We start from the raw sequence: 14370 nt of genomic DNA on the forward strand, positions 1-14370 counted from the left end.
GATTTTAAGTGAGGAAGAAAACTCACCAGGCTTATATTTTTAAAAAAATATGTTCTTTTCTTCATTAGCACTAATCTAAAGGTAAGGTTGTCATTTTATTTCTCCTCTGCATGTACAACCGTAACTCCATGAAGATATGGCCTTCATTCACAGTTGTACTCCTAGTGCATAGCTTCTTGTCTGGCACCTAGTAGGTGACCAAAAAATATCTGCTGTATAAATGTTAAGGCATATGGGTCTATTCTTTACTGGTAATACCAAATAGCTGTATTCTGCTTGTGGAGTGGAGAATGGGTTGTAGGGAGGGGTACATAGGGAGAGGAAGTCTAGAGACAGAGGCCAAATAGGTGATGTTAGCCCAAACTAGTACATACAAAGCAGCAATGGGAACAGAGAGAAGATGAGGCCAAACTGGCATGACTTGATGTTAACTGGCAAGATTAGCGAATCTGAGGGTAGTATTAACATCCTCTTGTGAAAATTAAGGCACCCAACAGTAACACCAGCCCAAACTAGAGGGTTAATAACTCATCTTTACTCCTAGAGTAGCCATGAACAGAGACGCTGTTTTCCTTAAAATCTAATTTGGGTCATTTACAAATGTGGAAGCAAAAGCTGAGACATTAGGTAACTTGCCTAAGGTTAACTAAGGACTGAAACTGACTCTGGAGAGCCACAACAGAGGTTCTCAATCCCAGCCACATATTAGAATCCTCTAGGAGAAAGAACGTTGGAGTAGGAGTAAAAGGGGCATGGGAAAAGGAATGGGAAGGAGAGAAAAGGAAGAAATTGAGAGAGGGAGAGATGAGGAACAACAACAACAAAAAAAACAGAGAAAAATTTCCATTTCACTCTAATATGCTAACAGAGACACTGAGGTTCCTCAATTCCAAGTATAACTGCAACAGTTTTAGGTGGAAATTTTTCTAAGTAATTCTAACCAGATGCTCAACTCTGCCATAAAAATCTCAGTAAACAAACCTTTGAACAATGCAACTCATAGGAATATTGTCAAAATTAACCACTTGGAAAATGTACACCTAAACAAAGAAGTGGTATTTTCAAAACTCAGATCAAGACACTTATCTTAAACCTTTGAATAACCTCCTAGTTCATTCAGAAAAGAAATCCAAACTCCTCGCATTTGTAACAAGGCACTAAATATTCTGACTCTTATCTATCTCTAACCTTCTTTCATACCAACTGTCTTCATCCTCAACTTGTATCAGTGCCACCATTTCCGAACATTCCAGTTTCTTTCCTGCCTTGGCAACTCTGTACTTGCTGTTCTCTCAGTCCTTCACATGGTTCTTCCTAATTCTCTACTTTTCATCTTAAAGATTACCTTCTCAGAGATGGTTTCCCAACCTACTCTGTCTAAATGAGACCTCCCCTGTTACTCATTATCACAGCATCCAATGTGTTTTCTTCACAATACTTAGAATACAAATGCAGGTCTCTCTCCACTGGAATGTGAGTTCTCTGAGGGAAGGGATCTTATCCTCCAGGTCCATAGATGAATCCCAAGTGCCTAAAATAATACTGCACCTACAGAAGACAACGAACTAAGTGGAGAGAGAAGGAGAGAGGAAAATCGTCACACTTAGTAGGTGGTCAACAAATATTCTTCATGAATTTATTTGCATTGTAGGAAAATTCCATTGCGTAATCCAATTACACACTGAACATACAGAGTAAAAATGGTGATTCTGATTTCAGAAAAACTGATTATAGGACCGATCCAAGAAGGCTGAATAAGAACAGCTCTGGATTGCAGTTGCCAGCAAAAACACAGAGGGTGAGTGATCACCGCATTTTCAAACTTTTACTGCCCACAGTAAAACCAAACTTTTACTGCCCACAGACCAGGAGATTCCCGGACGGAAGAGCATCACGAGTCTCCAGCGCAGCTGTTTCAGCCGACGAAGTGGGTCTCCACACAAAACCTCACACAAATCCAGGCACCGTTTGAACTGGAGACTGCAATGCCTGGGAGACAGAGTCGCCCATTCAACTGAAAGAAAGGGGGCTGAAACAGGGAGCCAGGTGATCTGGCTTGGCCGGTCCCACCCCAACAAAGACCAGCAATCTGAAATGCTCTGGATTGAGAGTTTCACAGCAAGCACAGATGGACCAGGGACAGTCCAGCTCTGTTGGGTGAAGGGTATCCGCCATTACCGAGGCAGTCCACCATTACCGAGGCAGTCCGCCATTACTGAAGCAGACGGCTGATACCAATGGCAGTTCTAGCTATACCCCTAAACTGCAAGGAAGTTCACACAGCAGCTTGGCAGAGCCCACAGCAGCTCAGCAATGCCTCTGCTGGCAGACTGTAACTTGGCTACCTCCTCGCTGGGCAGGGCATCTCTGAAAAAAGACAGCAGAATTACAGGAACCAAGCCCCAGCTTTCTGGAACACAGCACCTGGGAAAAAACGGTGGTTATGAGTTCCACTGCAGCAGACTTAAACACACCTGCCCAGCAGCTCTGAACAGAACAACAGAGCTCACAGCTCAGCACTTGAGCTCCTATAAGGGACAGACTGTATCCTTAAGCAGCTCCCCCACCTCCATATAACCAAAGAGACACCTCATAAAGGAGAGCTAAGGCTGGCCTCTGGCAGGCACCCTTCTGGGACAAAGAAAACAGAAGAAGAAACTGGCAGCAACCCTTACTGTTCTACAGCCACTGCAGGTGATCTCCAGGCAAGCAGGGTCTGGAGTGGACCTCCAGCAGTCCTACAGCAGGGGAGGCCTGACTTTTAGAAAGAAAACTAAGAAATAGAAAGAAATAACTTCATCAGCAACAAAAAGGACGTCCACTCAGAGACTCCATCTGAAAGTCACCAACCACAAAGACCACAGGTAGATAAATCCACAAAGATGGGAAGAAACCACTGCAAAAAGGATGAAAATACCTAAAACCAGAACACCTCTCCTCCTCCAAGGATCACAACTCCTCATCAGTAAGGGAACAATGCTGGATGGAGAATGAGTCTGACGCACAGACAGAAACAGGCTTCAGAAGTGGGTAATAACAAACTTCTCTGAGCTAAAATATCCCAATGCAAAGAAACTAAGAACTTTGAAAAAAGGTTTGATGAAATGCTAACGAGAATAAACAGCTTAGAGAGGAATATAAATGAACTGGTGGGGCTGAAAAACACAACACTAGAACTTTGTGAAGCATACACAAGTTTCAATAGCTGAATCGACCAAGCAGAAGAAAGGATAACAGAGATTGAATATCAACTCAATGAAATAAAACGAGAAGGCAAGATTAGAGAAAAAAAGAGTAAAAAGAAATGTACAAAGCCTCCAAGAATATAGGATTATGTGAAAAGACCTAATCTACATTTCATAAGTGTACCTGAATGTGACGGAGAGAATGAATCCAAGCTGGAAAACACTCTTCAAGATACTATCCAGGAGACCTTCCCCAACCTAGCAAGGCAGGCCAACATTCAAGTCCAGGAAATACAGATAGCACCGCAAAGATATTCCTCAAGAAGAGTAACCCCAAGGCACATAATCCTCAGATTCACCAGGGTTGAAATGAAGGAAAAAATCCTAAGGGCAGCCAGAGAGAAAGGTCGGGTTACCCACAAAGGGAAGCTCATCACTCACAGCAGATCTCTCAGCAGAAACCCTACAAGCTAGAAGAGAGTAGGGGCCAATATTCACCATCCTTCAAGAAAAGAACTTTCAACCTAGAATTTCCTATCCAGCCAAACTAAGCTTCATAAGCAAAGGAGAAATAAAATCCTTTATGAACAAGCAATTGCTCAGAGATTTCATCACCACCAGGCCTGCTTTACAAGAGCTCCTGAAAGAAGGACTAAACATACAAAGGAACAACCAGTACCAGCCACTCCAAAAACATACCAAATAGTAAAGAGCATTGACACAATGAAGAAACTGCATCCACTAATGGGCAAAACAACCAGCTAGCATCAAAATGGCAGGATCAGATTCACACATTACCAATATTAATCTTAAATGTAAATGGGCTAAATGCCCCAATCAAAAGACACAGATTGGCAAATTGGATAAAAAGTCAAAATCCATCAGTGTGCTGCATCCAGGAAACCCATCTCACCTGCAAGGATACAAATAGGCTCAAAATAAAGGGATACAGGAAGATTTACCAAGCAAATGGCGAGCAAAAAAAAAGCAGGAGTTACAATCCTAGTCTCTGATAAAAGACTTTAAGCCAACAAAGATCAAAAGAGATAAAGAAGGGCATTACATAATGGTAAAAGGATCAATACAACAAGAAGAGCTAACAATCCTAAATATAAATGTGCCCAATACAGGAGCACCCAGATACATAAAGCAAGTTCTTAATGAAATACAAAGAAACTTAAACTCCCACACGATAGTGGGAGACTTTAACACTCCACTGTCAATATTAGACAGATCAAGGAGACAGAAAATTAACAAAGATATCCAGGACTTGAACTCAGACCTGGACCAAGCAAACCTAATATAATAGACATTTACAGAACTCTTTCTCCACCCCAAATCCACAGAATATACATTCTTCTAGCACCACATCACACCTACTCTAAAATTGACCACATAATTGGAAGTAAATCACGCCTCAGCAAATGCAAAAGAACAGAAATCATAACAAACAGTCTCTCAGACCACAGTGCAATCAAATTAGAACTCAGAATTCAGAAACTAACTCAGAACTGCATAACTTCATGGAAACTGAACAACTGGCTTTTGAATGTTGACTGGATAAACAATGAAATGAAGGCAGAAATGAAGATGTTCTTTGAAACCAACAAGAACCAAGACACAAGGTTATCAGATTCTCTGGAACACATTTAAAGCAGTGTCTAGAGGAAAATTTATAGCAATAAATGCCCACATGAGAAGCAAGGAAAGATCTAAAATCGACACCCTATTGTCAAAATTGAAAGAACTAGAGGAGCAAGATTTAAAAAACTGAAAACCTAGCAGAAGACAAGAAATAACTAAGATCAGAGCAGAACTGAAGGAGATGGAAACACAAAAAAATCTTCAAAAAAAAATCAATAAATCCAGGAGCTGGTTTTTTGAAAAGATCAACAAAATAGACCTCTAGCCAGATTAATAAAAAAGAAAAGAGAGAATAATCAAATAGATGCAATAAAAAACGATAAAGGGGATATCACCACAGATTCCACAGAAATACAAATCACCACCAGAGATTACTACAAACAACTCTATGCACATAAACCAGGAAACTTGGAAGAAATGGATAAATTCCTGGATACTTAAACCCTCCCAAGCCTAAACCAGGAAGAAGTCGAAACCCTGAATAGAATAATAACAAGGGCTGAAGTTGAGGCAGCAATTAATAGCTTACTAACCAAAAAAGCCCAGGTCCAGATGGGTTCACAGCTGAATTCTACCAGACATACAAAGAGGAGCTGGTACCACTCCTTCTGAAACTATTCCAAATGATCCAAAAAGAGGGAATCCTCCCCAAATCATTTTGTAAGACCAAATTATGCTGATACCAAAACCCAGCAGACACTCAGCAAGAAAAGAAAACTGCAGGCCAATATCCATGATGAACATTCATGCAAAAATTTTCAATAAAATACTGGCAAACCAATTGCAACAGCACATCAGAAAGCTTATCCATCACAATCAAGTAGGCTTCATCCCGGGGATGCAAGGCTGGTTCAACATACACAAGTCTATAAACGTTAATTCACCACATAAACAGAACCAAAGACAAAAACCACATGATTATCTCAATAGATGCAGAGAAGGCCTCTGACAAAATTCAACAGCCCTTTATGCTAAAAACTCTCAATAAACTAGGTATCGACGGAACGTATCTCAAAATAATAAAAGTTGTTTATGACAAACCCACAGCCAATATCATACTGAATGGGCAAAAATTGGAAGCATTCCCCTTGAAATCTGGCACTAGACAAGGATGCCCTCTCTCACCACTCCTATTCAATAAAGTACTGGAAGTTCTAGCCAGAGCAATTAGGCAAGAAAAAGAAATAAAGGGTATTCAATTGGGAAACAAGGAAGTCAAATTGTCTCTATTTGCAGATGACATGATTGTATATTTAGAAGACCCTATTGTCTCAGCCCAAAATCTCCTTAAACTGATTAGCAACTTCAGCAAAGTCTCAGGATACAAAAATCCATGTGCAAAAATCACAAGCATTCCTATACAACAATAACAGTTAAAGAGAGCCAAATCAAGAATGAACTGCCATTTACAATTGCTACAAAGAGAATAAAATACCTAGGAATACAACTGACAAAGAATATAAAGGACCTCTTTAAGGAGAATTACAAACCACTGCTCAATGAAATAAGAGAGGACACAAACAGATGGAAAAACATTCCATGCTAATGGTTAGGAAGAATCAATATTGTGAAAATGGCCATACTGCCCAAAGTAATTTATAGATTCAATGCTATCCCCATCAAGCTACCGAAGACCTTCTTCACAGAACTGGAAAAAACCACCTTAAACTTCACATGGAACCAAAAGAAAGCCTGCATAGCCAAGTCAATTCTAAGCAAAAAGAACAAAGCGGGAGGCATCATGCTACCTGACTTCAAACTATACTACAAGGCCACAGTAATCAAAATAGCATGGTACTGTTACCAAAACAGAGATATAGACCAATGGAACAGAATAGAGACCTCGGAGGCAACGCCACACATCTACAACCATCTGATCTTGACAAACCTGACAAAAACAAGCAATGGGAAAGGATTCCCTATTTAATAAATGGTGTTGGGAAAACTGGCTAGCCTTGTGCAGGAAGCAGAAACTGAACCCCTTCCTGACACCTTACACTAAAACTAACTCCAGATGGATTTAAGTCTTAAACATAAGACCTAACACTATAAAAACCCTAGAAGAAAACCTAGGCAAAACCATTCAGGACACAGGCATAGGCAAGGACTTCATGAATGAAACACCAAAAGCATTGGGAACAAAAGCCAAAATAGACAAATGGGATCTAATTAAACTCCAGAGCTTCTGCACAGCAAAAGAAACAATCATCAGAGTGAACCAGCAATGAACAGAATGGGAAAAAATTTTTGCAATCTACCCATCTGACAAAGGACTTATATCCAAAATCTACAAAGAACTAAAACAGATCTACAAGAAAAAAACAAACCCATTCAAAAGTGGGCAAAGGATATGAACTGACACTTTCAAAAGAAGACATACATGAGGCCAACAAACATGAAAAAATGCTCATCATCACTGGTCATTAGAGAAATGCAAATCAAAACCACACTGAGATACCATCTCACGCCAGTTAGAATGACGATCATTAAAAAATCTGGAGACAACAGATGCTGGAGAGGATGTGGAGAAATAGGAACACTTTTACACTGTTGGTGGGAGTGTAAATTAGTTCAACCACTGTGGAAGACAGTGTGGCGATTCCTCAAGGACCTAGAAATAGAAATTCCATTTGACCTAGCAATCCCATTACTGGGTATATATCCAGAGGATTATAAATCGTTCTACTTTAAGGACACATGCACACGTATGTTCACTGCGGCACTGTTTACAATAGCAAAGACCTGGAACCAACCCAAATGCCCATCGATGATAGACTGGACAGGGAAAATGCAGCACACATACACCATGGAATATTATGGAGCCATCAAAAACGATGAGTTCATGTCCTTTGTAGGGACATGGATGAACCTGAAAACCATCATTCTCAGCAAACTGACACAAGAAAAGAAAAGCAAACACCACATGTTCCCACTCATAGGTGGGTGTTGAACAATGAGAACACATGGACACAGGGAGGGGAGCATCAGACACTGAGGTCTGTTGGGGGGGACTAGGGGAGGGACAGTGAGGGCTAGGGAGTTGGGGAAGGATAACATGGGGCAAAATGCCAGATATAGGTGATGGGGATGGAGGCAGCAAACCGCATTGCCATAGATGTACCTATGCAACAATACTGCATGGTCTTTACATGTGCCCAAGAACCTAAAATGCAATAAAATATAAACCCTAAAAAAAAATAATTAAAACTGATTATAGCAGTAACTAGGGAATAAACCCATTTATCTTTCCTATCTCCAGTTCACATTAATAAAACCACAATAATGGAAAAAAAAATCTTTTTTTTACATTTACAGCTTAATGTAAATTTTTTTTACTTAATGTAAAAATTATGTAATGTAAAATAATTTAATTATTTTAATGTAAGGTAAAATAATTTACAACTTAATGTAAATTTTAAAATAGAATATAAAATTGTGTCAACTTTTATACAGTAAGTTTTAAAAAGACTAAATAGAAATATATCAAAATGTTAACAAATTATCTCTAGATAGTTTGATATATTTTCATTTTTGCATCTTTTTTCAAATCCTCTACAATGAGCATACTTTTATGATCACATTTTATGTGGTTTACGACCACAACAAAATTGAATAAAAAGAATAATTAACACATTTCTCCAAAGCTAGCCATAACCACGAGTAAAGAATTGTAAGTTTATATTGTAAATTATTACATAATTCTAACTTAGTTAGAAATTTTTTGAATGATAGAAATAAGGACCTAAATAGGTAATAACATTAGTTACCCTATCATTAAAGCCTACTTGTCATAGTCAATTTTTATCTTCCTAGTTCTCTGTCACTATCACTCTTTGCCATCTTTTTCTTTCAATTTTGGGCAGTAGTTTAGCATGGCAGAAAAAACACCTTCCTTGCACTCAAACTTCTAGATCCCAGCTCTATCATTATCTAGTTGCATAACTGTTCTCATCTTATACATTAGAATAATACCACCAATTAAAGATATTTTGGTATATGGTAGCATCTAAATAAGGAGTAGCAACTATTATCCATCGGAATGTATTACTTACTAGCTAGATTATAAGCACTTTGAGAGACTATGATTACCTTGTTCCACTATATCCATAATCTAGCACTGAGTCAGCATGTCATTCAACACATCATTTGTCATATCCATTACTAACTTCACTATCTTTTTCAGGGAGAGCCATCTCAGGATTGTAGAAGGAGTATTACCTCTCTCCTCCTATTTGACTTTTATTTATTTTATAGAGATGAGGGCTAACTATGCTGCCCAGGGTAGTCTCAAACTCCTGGACTCAAGCAGTCCTCTCACCTTCCCCTCTCAAAGTGCTAGGATTAAAGGCCTGGACCTCCTAGTTATTTTAATGGAAAGTTAGAATAACTCTTAAAAGCCAGAGAAAGTCAAAGATTAAATCATATAGCTCTACACTATCCTATGGTAACAGTAAATAAATAAGTAAATAAGACAATTTTAGATAGGGTAACTAATGTTATTACCTATTTAGGTCCTTATTTCTAAATCATATGCTAAGCTACTATTTTAGATATTATCTACTGACTTCCTGCTGTAGTAGACAAGGATGTTTACTACACTTACACTATCTTCCCACTACATTTCATCCTAATTTTTGCTTAAACTGACTGTAGTTCTACATTATGATTAGGGAAATACCACTCACTGTAAAGCCAAGGAATTTACTGTGATAATGCCTCCTTTCTTATAAAAAGTTTTGCTTTTCCTGTTGTGTCCCTATCTTTCATTTTTTACATTAGATGCTATTTACTCATCAACGGATTTTTCTTCCCAATGCTTAAACATATCTGTTGAGTCTACTTTTATCTGGAAACCTCCTTTTTGTAGACAGTGTCTTGCTTTGTTTCTCAGGCTGGTCTTAACTCCTGGACTCAAGTAATCCTCCCGTGTCACTCTCTAGACTAGCTAGAATTACAGGCATACATGACTGTGCCCTGTCTATCTTTCGTTTTGTCTGTTTGTTTATAAACAAGTTTTTCTTCTTAAATGTGAACAATTATTTTAATTAAAAAATCTTTTTGTTGTTTTTGTTTTAGAGGAAGCTTGTATTAATAAAATATCCAGAAACAATGTCTGTGAAACAGGTGTTTTTATGCACATTTTGCAAAAGAGCTAACAATAAAAATACCAATTTATAAGTAGCAGCTAAAAAGAAAAGCAAGCTGATCTAATTTCTCACCCTATTGTTCAAATTGGCATTTTTAACTATTGTGCCTTAATCAAAGCCACTCTTTTGTGTACAATAATCACAGGCAAAGAACTACTATGTAGGGTAACTATAAATGATCAAAATAGGACACTTTTGAAAATGAATGGAGCATTATTAATAATTATGCCAGGACAATATGCATAATCTAAGCAAACCAGCCATTATATTACTAATAACCTCTTAGATGCTGAGCTTTTAAACTCATCAAGTATTACCAATCCCATGAAGTTCCCCCTTCAAACACCTCACTACTATGCTAGTGCCCAATATAAAGATCACCACAGTGAAAACAGAAGATGAAAAAAATTAGCAAACATAGAATAAAAAATTTTTAAGATATTGATGTTTGCAACCCACCCTCAACAAGCACACACACAAACAATTCATTTAGAAATTCACATACTTTCTGCTCAAAGGAAATAGTAATTCACATATTTAAAAATAGATAGAACTGAATACACTGGTAGAGTTTTCTTTCTCTCATTCAGAATTACTCAATTGAAGAAATAAAGAAAGGGTGAAAAATGATTAGAAAGAAAAGAGAACGAACTGTAGTTTTCTACCTGAAGTAGTTAAGACATGAGAGAAGAAATCACTAAATGCCCTTACCCATCCCAGAGTCTTTCTTGGTGCCATCTGATATTATGTCTACATGATCAGAGTCCACATCATAACTAAAGAAATCATTCAAATAGGTCTTTGATCGCTGGCCACCAAATACATATAAGCAACGATTTTTCTGAAAAAGAAGAAAAAAAAGAAGAAAGGAGAAAGTTGTCACTTCCATGAAGAACTCGGAATGATCCTTTAAAAACTGAAACCTCTACAAAAGTAATTTTACAACAGACCCCAAAGGAATACTACACTGGAATATAAGGCAAAGAGGAAGCTCTCTATACATTGCTAAAAGGTGACCTCTAGGACATCCTGTTAAAGAAGCAAGGTGCAGAAAGATATGTAGGTTGCTGCTTCCTTTGTGTAGGAATGGAGAAGAAGGAATATCTGTGCATGAGACAAAGAGAGAGGGAGAGAGGGAAAGAAGGGGGAAAGGCAAGAGAGCGAGCATGCAAGCGAGAGCGAGAGAAGAGATTTTTTCAAAAACAAAGGAAGGATAAACCAAAACCTAATAAAAGACAGTTACCTATAGTGGCAGGAACAGAGCAGGAAGACAGGGATAAAAACCAAACTTCTCCAAAAATACCTGACACATGGTTTTGACTTTATAACCATGTATATATTTTTATTTAATTAGAAGTCAAAATTAACTCAAATGAAAAAAAACCCTAAAATTTTGGGGAAAAAACAACAAACAAACCTCTCTGTACATAAAGATATAATCACATAGAGAAGCAGTATTTCTAGAGATTTTAATACATACTTTTTGACTACCTATCACTAGAAGTCTAAATCCTAAACAGAAAAATAATCAGAAACCAATGTGAAACAGCACTCAGTGATTCTGTTACTAAATCTTTGTTTTCAGCTTTGTTACTGTGAAAGCTATTATAGACAGACAAAGCAAGTAATGTTATGACATAGGATTTTAACCTTAAAAGAAACAAAAATAGGCCCAGCAGGGTGGCTCACACCTGTAATCCTAGCACTTGGGCAGGCCAAGGTGGAAGGACTGCTTGAGACCAGCCTGGGCCACATAGCAAGGTCCCGTCTCTACTGCTACTACTACTGCTACTGCTGCCGCTGTTGCTTCTGCTGCTGCTGCTACTATTACTACTACTACTAATATAAACCCAGGTGTAGTGGCACACACCTACAGTTCTAACTACTTGGGAGGCTAAGGTGGGAAGATCATTTGAGCCCAGAAATTCGAGGCTATAGTGAGCTATGATCTGTACTCCAGACGAGGTGGCAGAGCAAGACCCTGTCTTTAAAAAAAGAAAAAATATAAAGTAACAAAAAAGAAGACATTAATATAAAAAATATTTTATTTGAATGAGACATATCAGTATGAACTCATGATTTAATTTTTCTCTTATGAAAAAAATGCATAAGTATCTTTATATCTATCTAGCCAAAAAGAAAAATTTTAGTATCAAGAAAGTAGCCGGGTGTGGTGGCTCATACCTGTAATTCCAACACTTTAGAAGGCCAAGGCAGGCAGATCGCCTGAGGTCCGGAGTTCAAGACCAGCCTGACAAACATGGTGAACCCCCCGTCTCTACTAAATACAAAAAACTAGCTGGGCATGGTGGCACAAGCCTGTAATCCCAGCTACTTGGGAAGCTGAGGCAGGAGAATTGCTTGAACCCAGGAGGCAAAGGTTGCAGTGAGCCAAGATTGGGCCACTGCACTCCAGCCTGGGCAACAAGAATGAAGCTCCGTCTCAAAATAAAAGAAGAAGATGGCATTGGATAGAAATACATCAAATATGTAAAATTCTTAATGAAATTTTTGTACACATATCACGGTTAACTTTGGAACCTCAAAGTTAACTCATTCATATGAAAATCAATAAAGGAAAACAATGAGACATTTATACTGCCTATTCAGTATGCTTTACATTTCAGGTTAACCAAAAAGTTAAGAGAGGAATTTTTTTCTTTTGTAATAGGAGAATCACACACTTAACAAATGAAGAGGAAATGACATCATTAGAAAAATCACCATCTTATACATCTTAACAAAATTTAGGCAATGAATGGCTATAAAAACCATTAGGTAAAAGTTTGAAAGAAAACTCTGTAATTGATCAGTCAGGCTAATAACACCCAGACCTATTAACATCATCAAAAGTATGACAACCAATTATTAAATGCCTCTTCATATTTTACAATGAGAGTGTCTATGAAGTGTTCTTGCCCATTTCCCCTGGCCCACCACCTCCCACCAAAAAAAAAAAAAAAAAATAGTGAATCTAAAATCAAGCCTCCAGGTGCAATTACCAGTTTTTAGGAAATATGAAAAAGGAACACATTAAATGACACTATGAAGAAAAAATCAAAATCAAAACTGGAAATCTGGGAAATTCTAGAGCACAAATGTCTCAGTGGGTTGTATATTGGGGGGTAGGGAATAGGAGGAAAGAGTACTATTAAGGATTTTTTTAAAATGTAAGAGACATAACAACCAAATGCAAAACACCTTTTTTGAATCTTGACTTAAACAAACCAACTAAGAAAAGGTATTTCTCAGTATATTAGAAAAAAATACAGATAGAGTATTAAATGGTATTTAAGAAACTGCTTTTATTTTGGTTGATAATGATATTACAATTGTGTTTCCTTTTTCTTTCTTTTTTTCTTAAGAGGCTTGCTATATTGCCCAGGCTAGAGCACAGTGGCTATCACAGGCGTGATTCCACTATTGATCAACATGGGAGTTTTGATCTGCTCTGTTTCTGACCTAGCCAGTTCACCCCTACTTAAGCGACGTGGTCCCTCGCTCCTGGGAGGTAACCACACTGACGCCAAATCAGTGTGGACAACTGATCAGCACAGTGCAATGTGGCCCAGAAATGGACTCCAGCAATCCTCAGCCTCCTGGGTAGCTGGGACTGCAGGTGTGCACTAGCATACCCAAAGGCAACTATGTTTTTAAAAAGTCCTCATCTGTTAGACTTACACACTATATAGTCTAACAGTAGTATTTACAAGTATAATGATACAGTATTTGTGTAAGTAGTATTTACAAATATAGTAGTATTTACAAGTATAGTAGTATTTACAAGTATAATGATACAGTATTTGGGATATGCTTTAAAACACTACAGCATGAGCTATAACAAGATGTAGAAAAGAAATAAATATTTAAAAAATACTCCAGCACAATAAAATTTAAGAATAAACTTAAAAATCAAAGGATCAAGAAAGTGAATGAAATTAAAGCAGAGTAGCTGTATGAAAAATGAACAGATTACTGATAACTGTTGAAACTAACAAATGAGTACACAAAAAGTATTAATTATATTCTCCTCTACTTTGTAGAGAAAGACATGTTTAAAATACATGTTAAAGAACATGTATAAAACATTCCATATTGTTTTAAAGCTGTGTTCATTGAAAGAAGATCAAGATTTCATTAAAACATTTGAAAAGGTTTAAAAAAGTCTGTACATTGGGTTTTGCTGAATTTATTTATTTATTTATTTCTATTATTATTATTATCGAGACAGAATCTCGCTCTGCCACCCCGGCTAGAGTGCAGTGCCATGATCTTGGCTCACTGCTGCCGCCTTTGCCTCCCAGGTCCAAGCGATTCTCCCACCTCAGCCTCCCGAGTAGCTGGAATACAGGCAGGTCACCACGCCAGGCTAATTTTTGTATTTTTACTAGAGA

At 37.8% G+C, this 14370-nt stretch overlaps 1 protein-coding gene across 3 annotated transcripts in view; it reads right to left on the minus strand.

The window, feature by feature from the left end:
* Positions 1-14370, minus strand: part of MKLN1 (muskelin 1) — a 411699-nt gene that overhangs the window by 42707 nt on the left and 354622 nt on the right. For all 3 annotated transcript variants that reach the window (XM_064373441.1, XM_064373440.1, XM_021673780.2), the window contains one exon: positions 10688-10817. In XM_064373441.1, coding sequence (XP_064229511.1) covers positions 10688-10817 — 130 coding nt within the window. The remainder of the gene's footprint in view (positions 1-10687; positions 10818-14370) is intronic.

The sequence above is a fragment of the Aotus nancymaae genome, unplaced genomic scaffold (genome assembly GCF_030222135.1).
Source record: "Aotus nancymaae isolate 86718 unplaced genomic scaffold, 86718_ANA_hifiasm-v0.15.2.pri h1tg000002l, whole genome shotgun sequence".
Lineage (NCBI taxonomy): Eukaryota > Metazoa > Chordata > Mammalia > Primates > Aotidae > Aotus > Aotus nancymaae.